This window comes from Tauraco erythrolophus, chromosome 5 (genome assembly GCF_009769465.1).
Source record: "Tauraco erythrolophus isolate bTauEry1 chromosome 5, bTauEry1.pri, whole genome shotgun sequence".
Lineage (NCBI taxonomy): Eukaryota > Metazoa > Chordata > Aves > Musophagiformes > Musophagidae > Tauraco > Tauraco erythrolophus.
Window position 1 is genome coordinate 68,021,377 of NC_141469.1, and position 22,469 is coordinate 68,043,845.

General features: G+C 36.9%; 1 protein-coding gene across 1 annotated transcript in view; it reads right to left on the reverse strand.

Annotated features, from left to right (window-relative positions):
- Window positions 1-22,469, reverse strand: part of RAPGEF2 (Rap guanine nucleotide exchange factor 2) — a 201,007-nt gene that overhangs the window by 84,725 nt on the left and 93,813 nt on the right. Inside the window, 3 exon segments of the mRNA XM_086611761.1 lie at window positions 6,128-6,145; window positions 8,860-9,027; window positions 13,567-13,642. Of these exon segments, the coding sequence (XP_086467887.1) occupies window positions 6,128-6,145; window positions 8,860-9,027; window positions 13,567-13,642 (262 nt within the window).

Here is a 22,469-nt window from a genome sequence, read left to right on the forward strand (position 1 = left end):
GGATCTGTATTGGTATTCGACAAATATAATGATTAGGCAGATCCAGTTTCCCCATATGTACTTTATATGCAGACATTGTTTCTAAATGAACAACCGTATGCTAACAAGGTTATCTTATTTTTAAAATATTTAAGAACATATATGTGTTTGTTTTTTTCTAATCTCCCTCAGCTCTAATCAAGTTAAAGTGGTGGAAATTCAATATTTGTACTTAATTACATTATGCAATGATCAGTTTAGAAAACAGTTATGAAAAATTCATTTTTCTGCTGCACAAACAACTTTCTGGTTTGATGACAAACCTCACATTTAGTTTTACGCCCTACCTCTCAAAAAAGTAATCTTTTATATAATATGAAAGAGCACATCACAAGTCAGTAACAGCAAAATCTCATGCTACTCTGGAAAAATCTATGCTATTATTAACCATAGTTTCATATACATGTGTGGTCATAAAGTACTGGCAACTCTATAAGCTGTAAACAGGACCCAGTGTCAGTAATATATCCAGAAAAAAAGAAATTCAGTAATATCACTGACACTTCAGTTACAGAAAATACTGCATAGCTTCAATGTTTCTCTTTGAATTTTCAAATCTAATCACAATTACAAATCCAGCTCCAACATCAGTGTGAGCCCTTCCAAAGGGAATGGAAGAACAGTAAATCCCAATGGATATGAGTTCTGCAGCAAGGATGATGTAATATATAAAAATAGACATCCTCTGACAGAAGCTGCAAGTTGAGTAAATAACACACTGCATGTCATTAATTTTGCATTAGCTTGCCAGTAGACATTACTAAAAGGATGATGAACTAACAATTTTGTTTTGCTTCGGGTGCTACACAAAAAAAATGATAGCATTGTTCACATATAAACAATAATACATAACATAATACATAATTTTAAACAGTAATAATCCCCTACACAACATGGAGGAACAAAGCCGTGTGGCTAAAAAGGTTGTATTTTGCCACAAAACACAGAACATCGGGATGGGAATTGCGTATTGTGATTATAGCATTACCAGTGGATGTTCTCATAAAGAAACATCCAACTTCTATACAAAAAACAGTTAATGGGAACCGCCCAAATCATCTCAGCAATTTCATACTTCAGATAAAATCAGCCCAAAATTTTTCTAGTGTCTTACTTCAAAATGCACCTACGTGTATAACAGTCGCATACTTCAGGAATTAGTATTGCTGCATATGTTCAAATATCACATGTATGGATCATGTGTACCTATTTAGTATTTCATATTACTTTCTAGTATGATATACACATTAATCTCATTCCAAATCATGAGTAGATTATCACCACCATGGAATAATAAAATCAGTTGCTTTTGAAATCACACACTAAGTTTTGTAAATGAACAAATGCAACTAAACAAATATCGTTCCTAGTAAAAGGACACTTGCACTTGACAATGTTAAGAATTAGCCCCTTTCCTTTATTAATGGAACGATCAATAGAGTATATTTTATTTTACATATAAGCACTAGAAATATTAAACAAATTATTTTAAACAGAATGTGTTATCACTGAAGACAAATTTGTTTGAGTAAACACACATTATTTGTGCAAATGTGTGATTAAAACACCCTTGCATACCATGCTACTTGCCGTTGGCAATGCATTGTTAATTTAGGTGTATGTACAGTTATGCTTTGAATTACTACTTCTCTGCTCACATTAATTTGTTTCATTACCAAGAACAGAATTGAGTCCAATTCAATTTTTATTTATTTTAAGTGAGGTGATCTTTTTGCTTTCATTTTGCACATGCCACATGACAGGACCTTCTCAGTTTCCCTTCTCCTTGCTCTTCACAGTTTTCATCTATCCGGAATAAAACTAAGGTAGCATAAAGTTAAAAAAATAAATCTATTTAAATAGGTTCAGCTGCCATAACTCATATGAGTCTCTAAAGCTAAAACCCTCAAACATCCCGCTTCCCGAAACATTTTGGATGACCAAGTATACTTGACTAGGAAAAAACAGTACTTTTTTTATGCCTTGTTTCACTTAGGAAAGACTCGCTTAACACTTCCAAGGTCGAGGATGTTTAAAAAAAAATTGGTTTTCCCCCCATGACCTCTCCATATCCTTTATACATTTGTATAAAGTCAAGCTTTCAGTGTGTCCACAAGTCCTTGTTCGCTGCCCTATTAAATATTTTTCCTAGACTTGGCAAGTTAACTCAGACATGGATCTTTCTTCCTAAAAATCAGGCATGCTCTCTTTTTTTTTTTTTTTTTTTAGTGTGAATACTCACAATTGATTCTGTGGTTAGCTTTTTGTCTTATTAAGTGAACTTGTATTAGAATGAAAGTGCTAGATAATCTTAATAATCATCAGGAAGATTAAAAGCTGCAGCTATTGACAGGCTTGAAAGATTGACAGTATTCCTTTAAACTAATTTCTTGTAGATTTGGTATCTGACAAACTCTTCCTACTGATTCAAACTAAAATGACTAAAATTCCATATGTAATAAAGATGACTAATACAGTACTATTACACTGGCTTCAATTTAATATGTAGAATATGATGCACTAACAAGAATACATTATAGCAAGGTATATCACAATATTGTAAAGTCCACATTGTTGAGAAGCAAGCACAAATGAGGTATTTCATGATTATTTGCAGTGGTCCATGGAAAGACAATCAGCAATATGTATTTTACAACATAAACATAAATATACATGCAGAGCAGCAATTGTATTATGCACTTGTTTAACATTAAGTCTTATTTCAAATTATATTGGACAACTGCAACAAGTCCTAAAATAGAATCAGCTTTTTTGAATTCTTATCTACTATATTACCCACAAGAAAACACTGTTTGTCATCTTGTAAACTTCTACATTGCTTCAGTAGCCACATACACCAAATAAAGTAAGGAAAACAACTAGGCTTTTGCATGAAATTCAGACAGAAAAGTTTAAAATTCATATTTTTTAAATCCTTCCTCAATGTAGAAATATGACATAAATCAGCTTTGTGGATTTTTAAAACGTAATTTTTCAGACAAAGGAAAAGGCAAATTTGTTTCATAAACCAGAACAATTTGAACACAAATTTTCGATCCAGGACTTTTAGACTCTCAGCAGACAATGTGAATGCAAATGGTATCAGGAAAAAAGGCTACTTTGTCAATGCTTTGCCATAACTAGTAGTTAAAAGAGAAGATAAGGGTAGGAGGCAAGGTTTCTACAATTTACTACTAAGTGAGCAAGTTCTACAACTCTTAAAAAAATAATATAAAAAAAAGCTAGAAAAAAACTCATTTTTTCAGGGAGTCATGGCTGCAGGTGAGACGTGACTCAGTGACACTAGACACTGTTTGACTTCCAGCCCTCTTCTCATTCAGATTTTCAGTCACCTCCTTCAAATAAAATCCAGCAGGACAATACTTGTCTGCACTTAAGACATCGGCACGATGACTGGCTCCATAGCACAGTGTGTGAGGATAAAATTCTTACATGCTTGTAACTTGTGGAAGAAGCCTGGGTTATTGATGGCTCTATGCCCACTGCTCTTTTCCTTCCGACACCGGATAAACGGATTGTCACCTCATGTGAATCTCAAACTGAATGGGATAAGAAAGGCTACTAAAGGCAGAGAGACCTTTTGTAGGGATTTCAGCAGCTAGCTTTAAAAAGCCTGGCTGAGGATGCACTAGCAGCAGTTTTCATAAGCCTGTTAACTAATTCAAATCTGGACAGATTCTCACAGAGAGTAAAAAAATATAAAAATAATAATAATAATAAAAAAATAATCACACACTATAGTTTCTGTTCAGGGCTATTCACAGGTGCTTCAGAATTTATTTACAGGCCTACTTGCATCTCACTAAAGATTCCCCAGTAAGATTTCATGTTTTGCCTTTAGCAAAGTAAAGATTATAGTACAGACCAGTAAAAGCCCACAGCTCAGTTTATATATCAAGTCTAAGGTGCAAGACAGGCAGACTATCACCCATCAGGGAATTATAAATTACTACTTACAACCTCTATGTCACTAAAGAACAGCATCTTATTTTGGACAAAGTTATTTTTCCTTTATGAACTCTGTTAATTTACACTACGTTATGTCATGCATGAAATACATAACAACCAGCTCAGTAAGACTCAGATTGGGCACGGTCAGTTCTTCACAGACGCACTATCGCAGTCACAAAGTATACTGGCAACAATGCAAGAAGAGTCTACCCTTTTTATAAGTCACTCCATAGGTGATTATTCTATTTTAAAGCTTCAAAAATAAAAAATAAAAATAAAAACATCGGCCTAAAGCATCGGAAAAGCCATGTAGGTTCTCAAAAGAAAGGGTCCACACTCTTTCACTATGGTCACTCAAAATAAAGGCTTTTAACTGAAAAATTAGGTAGCCTTAAGTATAGATACATACAAAGAAAATCCACTTTCAGAAGGTAAAATCCAATTTCTATTAAGAAAAGAGGTGTTAATACTAATCTGTTTTTTAAAAAAAAAGTTTCTGACATATTACAAGAACAAGCGAAAAGTTTCTATCAAAAAAATCTGAACAAGGTTTTCCAGATTCAAGTAATAGCTCAACCTAAACTTATCAGCATTTTTTTTTCTTCCCCAAGAAAAAACAGATCCATTTTACCAAACTACAAATGGTAGCAAAAAGGATTGTGTTTTATCAGGCTGATAAAACACATTCATTTTATTTCCATACATTATGAAGTTTCTACTTTACCTCACCCTAGAAATCAGCAACACTTGTTCCAAAAGTAACATGCCTAACTACAATAGTCAGCCTCAGATTTTACTTCAAACGGTCCTTTCGCATTAGGGTAAGTTATCAAAATATTATTAAGTATGTCAAATTCCTATCATAATTTGAGGAGCACATTATCACTCTTAGATGTAATATTTTAGTAACCACAGGTTTCTCAGGACTCATTCCACTGAAAAACCAGGGAGCACTGATCTCAAGATACGGAATTGGATTCCTAAAAGAAACGTACCATACATGTTGAAGAAAGAGGCAATCTCAGCACAGAAGTCACATGCCTACAATACTGGAACCATATTGAAATTTGAACCCTCTAAGTGTTTTAGATGAAAGAAATGAATTGAGTGATGTGACAGAGAAGGCACTTCTAAAATAAACAGATTTCCTAATAAAATATGAGAAGAATTGACCAAAGTAATATTTGAGGAAAGGAAGAATTTTGAAGCTAAAGAAAATAATTTTAATTTGTTTTCAGTTCTATCACAATTTCTCAATCGTAACAGTGGAAACATTGAACAGTTTGACAAAACACCTTCTTATCAAACGTTGTGTTTATTAGATGCCCAGTATTTACTCACTTCAGCATTGACAAATACAATTACAAATACAAGTCAAGTTTAAAAGATGCCACTCATATCTTCAGATTACTTTGACTGCGTTTGAGACCCAACGTGAGGCAAAACTTCTATTTTTGTTTGGTTTGGTACCATTCCAAGATACTTGACTCACTCGGGCACACTTATCTCCCTAGTTTGGCAAGTGTGTGTTTCAAATAACGGCCATTTACACATACTTTGGTGGGAGTCTACAAAATTCAGCTTCTTTATACCAAATTAGTACACATCATCAGAATAGAAGACAAGCAAGAAGCACTGTTGCAGGTTTTCCGCTAACAAAAACTTTTTATTGCCTCTTTGGTGCTCATCTTATCACACTTCATTTCCCTGTTCTAGTGACATATAGGTACTAAACAGAAACAGGGGTCTTATTTTTTAAATCAAAATCAAATACTAAGTCTTCCGTGTCATGGAAGAGATACCCAAGTAAAGCATCTGTCAAGCACTAAATATTTTATATATAGCTTTTCCTTATTGTTCTCCAATTTCTCTAAATCAGAGGATATCAAAGCAAGAAAGAAAGGTCAATCCAGCTGGACAACAGACATCGTGCTGTCACCAAATTCCACACTTATATTAGTATTTTTATATCATAGTGAGAGTTCTCTCAAAGTATCAAGTATCAAAGCAAAGGCTAGGAGGCAATTTTAGTCATGACATTGCATCAGTATTATGATATCACACTGCAAACCCACAAGTAAATTGTTAGTGGACCATACACGGTAAGTTACGATACCTGAGGTTTAGTGCATTCCTGTGAGCCAAAATGAAATGAATGCCATATAGGAGGAAAGGAAAAGATGAACATTATCAGACATGCCATAGTACATTCCACCACTATGAAGATAATGTTAAAATTATGCTAATGAGGGTCCACCATCCCTACGAGTTGACTCTATTGCAAAAAGCCATGCCACAACTGACCACTGTATTTATTTTTGATTCTTGAAAAGCACAGCCATGCATCTTCATTTAAGCGCTACGTTTTGCTCTACGTTTTCACAAAGATATAAAAAACTTTCTTCAGAAAATACTTTTTGAACTTTCTGAAGAAAAGTATTCAGAGACTACTGCAAATAAAGCATTAATAATTTATCAACAAAAAAAATCATTTTACATGGTAACTATGGATTTAGGGTAAAACAAAATAAAAGAAAATTACACATTTTGTGAAGATTTTGAGGATCCTATTATTACTTTGAATTTTTATTACTTCGAATCTCATGTACCTAACACCTAAACCAGAACACATCCACAAGGAAGAGCAAACTTGAAAACAAATACATCATGTGAGTTGTTTTTCAATTTGACTTCAACATTATTTACTACAATAGCTGAACAGCTGCATTTTTTTAATGCTTCTTTATTTATTTATCCAAAATTAAGAAGTAAAACCAAAGATGAGACCCTGACAGATGCTGACCAAAGAATGGATGGGCAACAAGCTCAAGCCCACGAGATATGTCCCATAATACGCTTTGAATTCCTTGGTGTTTAAACAAAAACACTGCTCTCTTCAGTCAAATTTTTCAAGAAATTAAGACCAAAAACATGAGGTCAAGGAACATAAAATAGGAAGGGAGAAGAGACAATGCAGTCTTTAACATGTATGGTTAAAGCAGTAGAAATAATATTGCTAGTAAAAGCAAATGAGAGAACAATGCACACAAGATCACCAAACACTGTAAAAAGCAGAAGGGAATAGGCCAGCATGACGAGTCTTGACTACACTGTAAAACTCATTTGAGCTTATTTGACTGTATTTACTTGGGGGGAGGAGGGAGTCATATGTTTCATATTATACTTTTTGAAACAACATTTGACTGTAATTATTGCACATTTTACAGTTTATTTGGCAATCTCTTCCAACTCAATATGAAATCTCGCTTGCAATGGATTTCCCAACACATACACAAAATCATTATGAACTCGCACAACAGAATGGCACACAATGGGCTTTTGCTCTTAGTACCAGTTAAGCATACAAAAACTCATTAGGCATACCTAAAGTGAAATTTATACAACAGGCATGGACCTACAAATGCAAATGGCACTGTGTGTAATCTAAATATTGCCCTTCTAGAGTTAGATGAAAATCACAGTAGAATGGTTTGCTAAGCACAACTTAGACATCTAAATAATACAGAAGTAATTCTTCCTGTAATTCCTACAAAGTACAATACCACATATTTATTTTTTTAAAAAATCGACCAGTAAAATGTTTCATCTTCAAATCAAGTGAACTGGCTCAACCCATAATAAATTTAGAGGCAATTAAAACTGCACTGAAAATTAAACCATTGAAAGCTGTTGTATAAACAAAAACAAATTGTTGGCATAAAATGTAATTATTCAACTCATGAGGAAAAGCCTGCATAATTAACAGATGTAATCAAACATCTACACACTTACAGACACGCAGGGAATATACAGGGAACTAGCAAACGAGACAAGGAATAGGGATAAAGAAAGGAAAAATGGAAAAAATCTACAACTGCATTGGATCAAAGGCAGTATTTTAAAAACACTAAAGCTCTAATCTTGCAAATTTATATGCATGTGGTTTAGATTGTCCAAAATTCAGCCCAATGAATTTGATGAGATTAAATACGCACAAAGTTACTCATGCCCATGCCTTTATGGTTCTAGCAGATTTGGGGGCTTAAACAAACAAACGAGAGCCAAATACAAACAGCTTTTCCAGTATTTTGCTTAGAGTTGAAATCAATACCAAACATATTAATCTAATAGAGCTTTTCTCAGTTTAAAAGCCATATAAAATATTGTGTAGAATAAGTTTCAATTATTAGTTTATTTTCACCTCAAGAGAAAGCCTGGAACTTTCAACATGTAAGATTAGGAAAAAAAAAAAAGAAAAAAGAAAGAAATCAAGTAAAATGACCAAATGATCTCCCTGATGATGGGTAGACTATGTAGCTCATTGAAACCCAAGTATAAAGGGCTCTTGAGGCAGACACCAGTAAAGGTTAATTTGACATTTAAGTTGTGGATATCAAAAGAAATGACAGATTTAATCCAAGAATTTGGTCTACTGCAATGCAGCACAGTTTTTTTTCAGGCAACAACCGTTACCATATATGTGAATGAGTCTTTCACTAACTGACCTTTTAACACTGTACACTAAACTATTTGTACGGGAACCTAATATCAAAAGGAAATGAGAATACAGTTTCTTCCACAATTTCAAATAATGACTGAACATTAAGAAATAATACCTGACATTCACAGTCATAAAAAAAAAAAACCACGTGCTTTCAATGAACTAAGATGCAAGCTGCACACATGTTCACGTGCTGATGAAGCCAAATTCACAGTATTTTATAGGGAAAACTTCACCACAGAAACACATTTCTTTGAAGCTACCAGCAAGTTCAGTCATTTTGATTGCTTTATTTTCAGTAGTTTTCCTGTTTATATTGTTGTGAACCATAAACACAGACAGCTTACCGTATGGTAGCCTCTAGGCAGAGGTGGCTTCCCCACAGGATAAGGGTCAACAGTGTCAATAATTGTTTGTCGCTCCCCTTTTTGGTTGATTTTCCTAAATCTTCTTCGAGATTGCCTATGAGAAGCTTGACGCTGAAAATACTCTTCATTTTCATCCATATAATCAACCTATAGCAGATGCAAGAAAGTGTCATTTCCCACAAGACAAAAATGTTTCTTATTGTCAGAAACACAACAAATCCTATTTTCAAAAAACAGCAGTTAGCTTTGAATTTCCCGCATTTTCAGTACTAAGAATGAGGCCATCACTAAAAAAAATAAAAAATAAACAAAAATCAAATGCCCACAGGGATGATAAAAAAGCAAACACTGACATGAGCAGCATCACTGATTATGAAACTTTTCAAAAACAACAGAAGAAAAACGGTCACTCCTCAACTCTGTCGTCACCCTCTCCCTGCTTGTTCTTGTAGAAATACAAACATTTCACCACTCTCAGTACATTACAAAAAGAAAACAGAGAACACTTGGTAGTTTTCCTACTATTCTTGATTCTATTTGTCACTTGGGATCGTCCTTAACCAACCTATGGCAAAGGCTTTACCCCTCAACAGGCAGCACTGTTTTTATTATTTACTTCAAATACTTTGGGAGGTTAAAAGAAATAAGCTAGATTTATATAAAAACAAATCACTTCAAAACAGCAGCAGGGAGGAATTAAAAATATCTATTAGATATATCCTAATATAAAATTGGTCTGCTCGGTTTCAGAGTCTTTCAAGTCATCCTAAATTTCTACACAACAGTATACTGCACTGAAAATATTTGAACTAGGAGTTCTGATTTTCATGAAAGGGAAGAAGAATCTTCTTATAGTAAAAAAAGCAACACCTCTTCTGTCTTCTTCCTACTAATAGAAATCTTACTCCAGACTAACAGGGAAATGAGAAAAAAAAAAAAAATCAGTATTGGCCATACATGGGGATTCAGTTAACTCATTCTTCTATTCAGTTCCACTTCCCAGGAATAAATAGTATTTCTGAAGATGTAGAGAAGAACTTATGAGGCACCTTGTAAGTTTCCTCCGTATTTTTCAACGAGGAAAAGAAAAATTAGCTGAAATACTCCTAAGAAGAGATCGGGAGACCTGGCTAGTCAGGATATGGAGAAGGCTGAGGTTCTCAATGACTTCTTTGCCTCAGTCTTCACTGACAAGAGCTCCAGCTGCACCACGCAAGTCACAGAGGGCAAAGGCAGGGACTGGGAGAAAGAAGAATCACCCGCTGTAGGAAAAGATCAGGTTGGAGTCCATCTAAAGAACCTGAAGGTGGACAAGTCCATGGGACCTGATGAGGCGCTTCCACGAGTCCTGAGGGAACTGGCGGATGAAGTTGCTAGGCCATTATCCATCGTATTTGAGAAGTCATGGCAGTCTGGTGAAGTTCCCACTGACTGAAAAAGGGGAAATATAGCCCCCATCTTTAAAAAGGGAAAAAAAGATGACCCAGAGAACTACAAGCCAGTCAGTCTCACTTCTGTGCCTGGCAAGATCATGGAGCAGATCCTCCCGGTGACTATGCTAAGGCACACAGAAAATAAGGAGGTGATTGGTGACAGCCAACATGGCTTCACTAAGTGCAAATCCTGCCTGACTAATTTGGTGGCCTTCTATGGTGAGGTTACAGCATAGATGGATAAGGGAAGAGCAACTGACATCGTCTACCTGGACTTGTCCAAAGCATTTGATACTGTCCCACACAACATCCTTGTCTCTAAACTGGAGACACATGGATTTGATGGATGGACCACTGAGTGGATAAGGAATAAGTACTTGGATAAGGCCCCAGTACTTAAAGGGGGCCTACAGGAAAGCTGAAGAGGGACTTTTTACAAGGGCATGTAGTGATAAGACAAGGGGTAACGGCTTTAAACTGAAAGAGGGAAGATTTAGATTAGATATAAGGAAGAAATTTTTCACTCAGAAGGTGGTGAGGCACTGGAACAGGTTGTCCAGAGAAGTTGTGGATGCCCCATCCCCCGAAGTATTCAAAGCCAAATTGGATGAGGTGTTGAACAACCTGGTGTAGTGGAGGGTGTCTCTGCCCATGGCAGGGGGGTTGGAACTAGATTATCTTTGAGGTCCCTTCCAACCCAAACCATTCTATGATTCTATAAGAATTTGCAGCATGTCTGTGTCAGAAGTGACCCATATTAGCCAGCTCATGTCACTAAACACAACTTTCAGGGTACCAATACAAGGGGGTGAGCACAGTTCCTGGTTCACCAGGAAGAGCTGGTAAGGCTTACCCCCTCATCCCTTAGTGTCTGTTTCACATCTGACACTGTCACACCCACACCTTACACCTCTCCTGCTTGTTAGCCCCACAAAGTGACCCTATCCAGCCCTGAGATTGAAAGTTACTGTGCCCAAACTCTGCGGATGGGATTCTTTTTATTCAAGGTACAATTATTCCTTTGAAAGGCTGGATTGAAGTGTTCAATTTTAGCTTTTCTAAAAGTCTAGAGGTTGGTTTTTTTTGGACTAAGACAATGCATGTGGGAGTACCTGCCCATGCTAGGTCCTGCACTTGGGCCACAACAACCCCCTGCAGCATTACAGTACAGGCTTGGGGAAGTGTGGCTGGAAAGCTGCACAGCAGAGAAGGACCTGGGGGTGCTGGTCGACAGCCAAGTGAACATGAGCCAGCAGGGTGCCCAAGCAGCCAAGAAAGCCAACGGAATCCTGGCATGTATCAGAAACTGTGTGGCCAGCAGGAGCAGGGAAGTGATTGTCCCCCTATACTCAGCACTGGTGAGGCCACACCTGGAGTACTGTGTCCAGTTTTGGGCCCCTCACTTCAAGAGGGACGTTGAGGTGCTGGAGCGGGTTCAGAGAAGGGCAACAAAACTAGTGAAGGGTTTAGAGAACTTGTCCTATGAGGAGCAGCTGAGGGAGCTGGGACTGTTTAGTCTGGAGAAGAGGAGGCTCAGGGGGGATCTTATCGCTCTCTACAATTACCTGAAAGGAAGTTGTAGGGAGATGGGGGTCAGTCTCTTCTCCCACGTTATGAATGACAGGACGAGAGGGAATGGCCTCAAGTTGCGCCAGGGGAAATTTAGGTTAGATATCAGAAAGAATTTCTTTACGGAGAGGGTTGCGAAGTATTGGAACAGGCTGCCCAGGGAGGTGGTGGAGTCCCCATCCCTGGAGGTGTTTAAAAACCATGTGGATTTGGTGTTGAGCAATATGGTTTAGGGACCCTGACAGTGCAGGGTGAATGGTTGGACTCGATGATCTTGAAGGTCTCTTCCAACCAGACAATTCTATGATTATATGATTATCCATCACAAGATTTCTTGTGGACTTTTGTTGTTCGGTCGTCTCCTTTCCCTATTCCTATCTTTAGGCCACTCTTCCTTACAATTTATCAAGGAATGCATGAGAGAGACAGACAGACATCCACACAACTACCACCAACTAAATTGTATACAAACACATCTGGGACCATAAACTTTTTCCTGAACTTGTGGTCAGATACAAGTAACACAAACTGGTCAGACAAATCAGGGGCCAAAGGGGAGGCATAATGGGCTGCTGTTGAGAAGCTGCTCCTTTCCAAAGTAAAGTTACAGAGAGCTTTATTTAGAGACTGTGAAAAAGCAACTGGCATTTCTCACACATGCCTTCTGTGTCTCCTCCTACACGGTATTAGCTTCGTAAGATGATTTTCTTAATTAGAAATGGAAGAGGGAGATATAGCATCAAGTATCTGACAGAAAAAGCTACCATTGTGTAATCATTACACAATCATCTTTATCTGTTTACAGTGAAATCAGAAAGAGCTTAAAATCCATAAAAGCATGCCTGCATTTGAGTGAAAGGAAGTTAAAATTCAGGGTTTTTACTAATCAACTTTAAACAAGTAACCTAATCTCCTCTACGAGCCTAAAGCTATACCATAATTTCCTGAGCTTCTGCAAGTTTTACAGAAACTGTTGCTTTTCAGGGGAAAAAAAATGTTTAGTGTCACAACCTATATTTGAATTACCAACTACATACAGTTTAGATAATTGTCATGCCTCTCTTATGAACTGATTGCTATCTCAGTGATAGAGAGGAAAAAAAATCCACTTAGCCCGTTGATTGTGCATTAGTTCAGACGATGCACCCTGAGGTGGCAACTAAAAATTTTTGAGCCTGTGAACAGAGACGATGCTGTTCCGCCACTGCATCACAGAAGATACTGCTAACGAAATAACTTTCACCCAGAAAAGTTGGTAGAGTTTTAAAAGATTCAAACTGCTTCTCAAAACCTCAGACAGCCGAGAAGAAATTTAATTCAATCAATCATTAATTACTTAAACTAACATGAGATTAATACTTTAAAGTATCTATGCGTCGCTATAATAATAAAACAGCTTAAAAAAAAAACAAAAACAACCACAAAGTGTTCTGCTATTTTGCTAGCACAAGAAAACTTTAGTTTTTAAAAGAAATCTGCAAAAGTAAATGTGACAACAATATAAAAGATGCCTTTATCAGTAAAACAATGCAAGGACGTGTGCAATGGCAAAAAAGTTCTGTATGACGTCTCAGATTTACAAAAAGATCATGTGCAAAACAGAAAACTGAGTTTTATTGGAAGTTAAATTGTTACCAAAGCCAGTCTGTAAAATTTGAAAGCAACTGAATGAAAATATTCTTACCACAATCATTTCAGATGGCTCTAAAACAATGCATTCACAGCCACGCCTGAAGCTTCCTGCAGAACGCTTGCCAAAACTGAAGAACAAAAATACTCTGATCAGAACAAAAATCAGAGCTATAACACAATCTATAAGCATATTTACATCTTCTCCAAATATTGTAAAGCATAGAAAAAAACGTACGTACCTCTGCACAATACAAGTTTCATGCATATGTCCTTCGACAAGTAACTGATATCCAAGGACACCAAAAGCTGTGTATTTTCTATTCACATAGTTTACTAAGGGTATTTGCTAAATAATTCTATTAACACTAAACCAAGTGTCAATCAAGTGTCATCTACTGAAGACACATGGTTGATTGTGAACTACATTACAGAGTTTGATCTAGCATCTTCTGACATTACAGTATTAAGTTACCTAAGCTATCTGCATTTCTATAAAGAAAGCTAACTAACATACCAAGGAAAGAATGAAGAGGCCAATCAACTTCAATTAGCTCTTTTTTACTTAAAATAAACTAATAAAACAAGAATGCTGAACACGAGAGTATTCCCAAATTGAATAGATGAGAACAAAAGGCTGTTCTGCCTTTCACGACGCATTCCCACCTTAGTGCAATAATTAAACACAATACTATTTTTCTTCTTGTAGGATAAAATAGAAAGCTATTTTAGTTTCAGTTTCTCAAGTGCTCCGCTTGTATTAAATGAATGTGTCTGCATGCTTAACTGCAAAGAATCCTCGAAATGCAGTGGTAAAGGTGTAGTGCAGAGAATCAGTACATAATTCAGTGAAATACAAGACCTTTATGGTTAGATCCTTAATCATGCACTGTCAGAGTGGAAAAAAAGACAACCAGCTGAAGTTCGTTTCTGGGATGTGTGCTTGCCCCTTCAGGTAGTTCATATTTATGCCTGCCAGGTCAATGCCAGACCTTTCCCATCGCAGAGAGGAAGGCAGAACAGATGAGAAAATGGCTGGAATTTAAGGTCCTCTCTTCTGGTCTGCTGTAACAAACCTGCCCTAAAATTTGCCAAGAGCCAATGTACTGTTTAGCCTTTCCCTTTCTTCAACCTGGCACTGTACAGCAGGCATGGTAAACAATCCTATCTGAAGCTCATGAGGCAACAGCTATTAAATAACTTCATGAAAAACTAACCAGACTCAATAAAATTGGAAAATATGAATTTCAACCAATCTTGTAATGCACAGTCACAGCAACACACTTAAGCTACCATGTTTGTGAAACAGAACTTTTTTAAGCTTTATTTCCTAACAAGCAAGCTGAAGAAGTTCATATACCATTCGGAACAGTATATCTAGCCAGTTTATATCTATTCTCCTGTCCTGCCAGGCGATTAGTAGAAATGAACAATTTAACTTGGTACCCCAAAGGCTAATCTCTTGACAACAGCACGTTTATAGCTTAAAAAGACAGCAGTCAGATATTGAAAAGAAATGCCAGCTGTGCCTATTCATCAAAATAATAATCGCATTTAATGGTACATGGGACCTCCACAATAGAAAAAATTTTCCAGAATACTAAGCCGCTTGAAAAGAAACAGTCAATAAAGAAGTCTCTCAACAAAATGCGTATTTTCCTAGAGGCAAACACATGCTTCCTCCTATAGTCCAGCAAAAAAACACAGGGTGCTTCACTCTACAATGCCATCTTGATTTTACATGATTTTAACTGCTCTTAAAGATAACAGAAAATGAAGTCATTATCTTGATTCATTAGACTGTTGCAAAAGCAATGAACTTATTTTCTTGGCCATTGACCTGATCCATACACAGTTTTTTCCTTAAAAAAAAAAAAACAAACACACACACAAAAGGAGGAGGAGAGAAAGGAGAAAGTAAATCAACTCATTGATTGAAAAGTAACAATGCAAAAATGGTGATTAGGAAGTTAACTTGTTTGATATTCTAATTTAAAACCATCACAGGAATATTCCCTTTCCTGTTGCAGAGCCTCATCCCCTCTTTGTAACCATTGGTTTGGGTCTAGAGTATGATATTACTGTATTTTTGCCAGCCCATTTTCTAGCCTCCCAGCAAACACTTATTTCAACAGAAAATGCATACACGCTTTTCCACTCCACCATTTCTTTCTCCTCTACTGTTGTCCGTAAGTATCAACTTTAAACTTCTGCCCGTTGCTAATCACCGCTGACATCGAAAAGTTTCAAGCCTTGGCAAACGCAGTGAAAAGAAAAAACTGGGGTTTGGATGTGCTCTTCTACTCTTGAATAACTTGTTTGGATTATGCCCTTCGGCACAAGGGAACAGGTATTCAACATATTAAGACAGAAGGCATGCACTGAATTACTATAAAGAAAATTCTTGATTTCTGTTCCCAGTAACACACTAGGTCTTGCAGCAAATAACTGGTTGCATCACTGTTGTATTGCTCAGATTCCCAGGACAGCATGAAACTTATCAGAGCAGACAGCGCATCACACGTATATATTATCTTTGACCAAAGATCACACGACACTTCAGGCTGCAAACAAACTCTGTAATCTTTGTGTTGTTGGCAAGAAGACAAGTAAATCAGGGCAGAAGAAAGTTAAATGACCTTTCAAGTGTTGCAGTTCTCTTCTCAGATATGCCATGCCAGCTAAACCTCCTGACTTCCAATCTGCTGCTGAGGATTCATCATCAGTGAGGAATTCACACAACCAGTGAAAATCAGGAAACTCTTTTGCGACTGTCCACTACATCTAGACATTTTAGAAGTGCCCAATGCTGACCGTGGTAGAACATCCATCACAGTATTTACATACTATGTGTTGCAGAACCACACTTTGATACCAGCATATAGTCACACAAATACCTGTTGGCATGCAACTCTAAGAAATAACTGCGATCTTAGGGCATGGCCAATCCCCCTGTTTCAGTTCAGAAGACTGATATCAAAGTCACTAAGTTTTACCAGAAATCATTTGTCAGAGCTTCGCACAAGAGCAAAAAAATCAAAGACCAGCAACAAAGGACCTCAGTGACACTCTTCTCCACCTGAAACCCCTAGGACAGTAACCAGCCATCAGGCAGGGGATGTCACCAAACAAGCTTGATTCAATTGAACATAAGTTACTTAAAATTCTAGTAAGCAGCAAAAAACAGCAAATACCAACACATAACAAAGTCTGTTTACTGATTTAATCAAAAAGCCCAAGCTGTAAAACATTTTATAAAATACCAGGAGACCTTCGTAGAAGGGACCACAAGCTGGCAGGCAAGCTGGCTTGAGGGATGCTAGGTATCACAAAGAAACAGTAGCAGCAACCAAAGTTTCAGTGAAAGGGTTGACAGATTATCTTCATAATATCAGCTATTTTAGTAACTTCGGCTAGACGTTCTTCTTTCTAAATTTTGATACTACACCAGACTTACCATAGAAAGTAAGTTTGCCTACTCAGATTTATCATAAACTCTGCAGTTTACCTGAGCACTGGCTAGCTAAAGTAACATGTAGAAAGCCTTTAGGCCATTTCAATAGACCAGCAATTTGACAAATTTATTCCTTCCCTTACTGTAGAGTGAAATAAGTCCGTGGATATGACTTCTCTAGGGAGTTTAAGGTTAAACCACATTTTTGTGTTTAAAATACAGTAAAGAATTTTACATAATATACACTTCACATTTAGTTGTATCATATTATTCCTTAATAATTTCAATCAAAATAGTTTTATTACATAAAGAGAAAACCTCCTCTTCCTCCCTAAGCCTCACTAATTTCAACTGCTAAAAATAGCTCATTCGCAACTATTAACTCAGTGAGACACCTGAGAAAGCCTCAGCTTTGCAACTATTTTCTCTAAATCATGAGGTGCATGAGATAATTTCACCAAAGCAAGCTAAAGCAGGTTACGGTTATCTTTGCAATGGTGGCTGTCAATATGGGATGTAGAGGTTATAACAGAAATTTAGATAGCCAGAAGGCTGCCTGGTTAGGATACTGCTGTCTCACCTAAATTCCCCAAAGAACCTTGTTTTGCAGCAGTTTCTCCAACACTTTTTTCCTGCTACCACATAAGATCTGATTTGAGGTTCCCCGAGTATTAAACTTCACAGATGCTCTCCTCAGTACCTGTCCTAGAGGCAATTTCAATTTTGGAGTCCTTTCCTATCAGTTACTTTTATTCTCCATAAAACTACTAATGCATGATGTGAATATAAACCTAATTTAAAAAAAAAAAAAAACCACAACACAACAAACCCTTAAAGATATACAAAACAATTTTATTTGCAGGAACCTATTTTATAGTAGCAATTTCAAAAGCAGATGATAAAAAAAATTTAACTGTCACAAGGTTAAACATTCTCCCTGAGCAACTGCTCCCAAACTATACTACTCCCCAAAGCAACTGACAAGAAGTGTAATTTCCCACTTGACTATCCAAAAGCATTATTTCTAAATAAATTAATACTAAAAAAAAAAAAAACCCACACCACGTTTTGCTCACTATGCGTATTAAAAGCAGGTATTTTAATCCATATAAGTCATTTACAACTTCATTTCGATTCTAATGCATTATAAAATTGAGTTTACACTGACTGTAGATGACAGTTTCCTTCTCCGAAAGTGTACTTTACTACATACATATCTCATCTTTTACCTGTTTATACTTAAAACATACGTAGTTGGCTAAAGAACAGATGTATTACAGTTTACAACACGCTGGTTAATAGAAAGCAGATCTGAAGTGAAAGCTAAGGGTTTCCATGTTTCCCAAGTTTATACCTTCAGTTTTCATTAAAAAGACCTTTACAATTATAAAACTACAACTAGTGCAGTGGCTAACAAACAGCAACAGGAGAACAATTTAAGACCGCTGTCTGCATTTCTTCCTCATCAAATTTATTAAACTAAAACAACAAAGTACCTCGATTAACTGAAACACTCAAGAACACAAGCAACACATTATTTTTTATAAGCACTTACGTGTAGAGATAGTCAAAATGTCCCAGGTATTGAGGGTGACTCGGTCTATCCTTTCTACCATTATCATGACACTGGAGGACAGAGCAGTTTTCTCCAGAGATGACCCATCCATTTCCCCAGGTCCCCAGACATACTGGTACACGTACACACAGACACTCTTTTCAAAAGCTCCAAGAAAGGCAGCAGCTACTGAAGAGGGACTGTTTCCCTATCGGCATTCAGCCCTGTCCCCTCACCCGGGGCCTCCACATTCCTGTTTTCACCTCAGTCCAGCTCCCAAATGGAAAACTATTTCTCAGCACTGGAATGTAAACGCATTCATCAAAAGCAATGCAGAACCTGAAGAAAACTCCACAGACTACGAACACCAAGCAAAGGTTCTTCAGTGAGAAGCCCTTTTCTTCCTTGCTCTTAACAAACATCACTCACAGAAAACTCAATTTTACTGATGATAACAATTTTTCAAAAAGGACATATAAAACTTCAGGTTTTCCATCTACCACGTAATCTTAACCTCTTTCTCTTTTGATATTCACCACCTCACATTAGCTTAAAGTAATAATTAATTCATGTATGAATCACAAGCCTTAGCAAAACTACACCTAAGTCTCACAAAAAGCAAGCTCCACAAAGTATGGTCATCTATATTGTACAGATTCGTCAGCGTTTTTTGAAGTGCAAAATATTGTTAAAGTTTTATGCATTTGCAATTGCAGTATTTGGAATGAAGCTGCTGATTTAGAATAAAGTCTGTTTAACTGGCATTTCCTTTAAGTCAAAAAGCACATTCTGTTTAGACATCTTCTAGAGCAAGGAAAAATACAAGTAACACATTTTCTTGTTTTTCAAGTTCTTAGAATTTTCTATGGTACATTTATGCAAGCAAATAAATTCCACATAAATTTTGCTTTTTTAAAAAAGTTCTACCAGATACTAAAACTAGAAACACAATACATGATTATAGAGAGGATTTATGCCAAAATTCTAGCAAGCAAATATTCAAAATCTTTCTTCTGAAGTTTTCAAATGGGATGTACAAGAAAGCTTATGGCTTAAGATCACTGCTATGCAATATTTGCCAATAAAGGACCTCTAAATATACGTGAAGATTAAAGTGTCTTCCCTCCCCAATGTCCCTGAAATTAATCCTTGTCTCTTCTAGACTGTACCTGAATAAATCTGGAAGCACAAAGCTTGAGTTGAGTTCAGTTTCCCAAGCTTTTAACACATTTATGATAAAAACAGATCTTAAGTTACATAAATCCAATACCCCCAAACTCTTGCTCCAGTTGACTTCTACATTTAGGAGAATCACAGAAAACTACCAAAATTAAGTACAGAGGTATTGCATTAAGCAGATTTAGAATCTGAAGCTATGTAACACAGACCCTCCATTTGTTTTTGGGAAGCACCCAACCTGCAAACGCTCTTACTACCATCGCTGTTTAGATTCAAACGCTCTCTACCACGTTTCCCATCTTCCCTCTACCCTTCACATCTCAAACTTGGGGCACAGAGGAGCCACCATTCTTCTGGACAGATCATTTGCTGAATGTCTCGTCTGCACATGCTGCATGGTGCTACTTCCTCACACCAGTGCCACGACCTCAGCCGTGACCAGCAGCTGCTCTCCATCACCGCATCAATTATTCTCTGATGATACAGAAGCAAACATGAGCAGAATGTCTGGTTGCTGCCAAACCCCAAAGTCAAATCTTGATGTAATAATCAACATTTAACTTGCAACAACATCAAAACGTGTTAGATTTAGCTCTAAAGCAAACCACTGAATTCCTGAACAAAATATTGTAGAGCAGTAGTTATTTGAGGTCTAGATGGGAAAAAAAATGGGGACTATTTTCTATCTGCCACTTGGGGAGATAGTAAGGGATTCAGTCAAATTCCTTCTCCCGCATCTTTTTTAATTAAAACCCACCACATTTCATTTTGGTATGTCCAGGTTAGAATTAAAACATCAGCCTCTGCTAATAGCTTATTCTAACCAAGCTGGGTTTCACATCAATGTGCTGTGAAACCCAGACTATTCCTACACTCAACTCATCCTTGCCAGGGCTGGGGAAAAAAAAAAAAAAAAAAAGAAAGGTACAACTTAAAGTGTGTATACATGTGCAAGCCGTCCCTAGGGGAACGCTTAAGTGTTCTGATGAAAACTAAATTTGGCATGGCCATTTTCTGACCCCTCAGAAAAAAAAGACAGAGCTTCTCATGTATGCAGAGCAGCTCTAACGTGAAGAGCCCTCCGCTGGGGACGGTGGAAGGAGGGAAAGCAGCAGTGGGTTTCCTCACACTGAAAGCTGCACACTGGAAACTATGAAAGCAACGGTTCATCAACTAAAAGACAGAGGATCATTATCACATAATTTGATCCTCTGTATAATATAGGCTGACTTTTCTGATTCGCATTCGAATTAGTGCCTGTCTTTTAGAAAAAGTAAGCAAGTAGGCGAGTGAATCCCCAAGCTACTCTTTGACTTGTCTTACATATTATTTTTAGTTAAAATGCAGCAGTCATCTACATATCAAAATAATCAATAGATTAGGGTTTTTTTTTCTTTAAACTGCATTAATTCTCACCTTATTATATTTATAGCACTTTTTTCAGTAAGAGAAATAGCTGCCTTACAGAAACGTTTTTCAGTTGAAAGGAAAACAGATGCTAGCAACTGCAACGTGAGTTGAAGAGGCATTTGCAGACCTGTCACTGTTTGCAAATCCTGGAGACATGAGCTCACCACATACCACGGATAAGGATGATTAGACTTACCCAGTGTCATACGATAGCTCAGATGTTTACAGCCTGCGATACAAGAGCTCATGTATCAGGGAAGGGACTCACTTGCAACATCACAGCTAAGTATGTGCCACTTAATAATACTTTGGGGGGCTGTTTCACAAGAGGAAAAAGCCTCAAACATCACTGCAGCTCCTTTGCTTGATCTGGGACCCAAACCAACCGCTGCCTGAGAGGGAGAAGAGGAATCGTGGTGTCAAGGGCAACAACCCCAGTACTGCAGCAGGAGGGTGTGAAGATGGGAAGAACTCAGCAAGGCAGACGGAGAACACCTGATGAATAACCAGCCTGTGTAAGGGACACTACAATTACAGGATAAGCATATTTACAGTATACTAATGCTTTAAAAAATTCCTTCTAAAAACGTATGAAAGTTAATTTGAACTCCAGCTGAAAGCTTTAGCAAACTTCCTCAGTATTTTGAACACATTTAGTGCGCATCCTTAGAGATGATAGACTACAGTACTTTACCTACACAATACTCACAGGGATTTCTTTATTTCTTACGCAAATGCAAGCCAGATCAGAGATTTATCCGGTAATTTATAGCTGACTTGACTACTGAAAGCTCTTGAAAAGAAGCTCCTGAAAACCCACAGCAAGTAATTTGAAATTAGCTAGATTCTGGAGGTTTGCTTCTAGAGAAAGTCCCTTCAGTCAATCCCTGAAACACATGTTTTATGATATTCACAGTTTTTCTTTTAGTACAGACTACTCTTTTGAAAAGTGTGGTTAATTTTAAAATTTCAGCTAGTTACACAACTGAGTATGGTATCAATTTGACTAAGTGATGTAAAAAAAAAAGAGTAAAGTTTCAAATTTTTTGCTTTTCACTGTAGCTTTTTATAGTGTTACCTTAAAACTAAAGTCAAACTGAAAAATTGTTAAAAACCCAATATGAAAGAGTGCTGTAAAGAATGACAAGTTGTTTTGCAAATTCACTGCAAATGCGGGTATATGCTCAAGGTCTTTACAGCAGCAAGTAATCCTAAATACTTTTCAGACTAGAGTACCACTTAGGGTTCTTTAAGATCGCTTCATGTATACTAACAAGAGAAATGTGTTTATGAAATTTTCCTGTGAACCTCAAGATCTGTATTTATAAACTATATACACAAATATAAAACAAAACTAAAA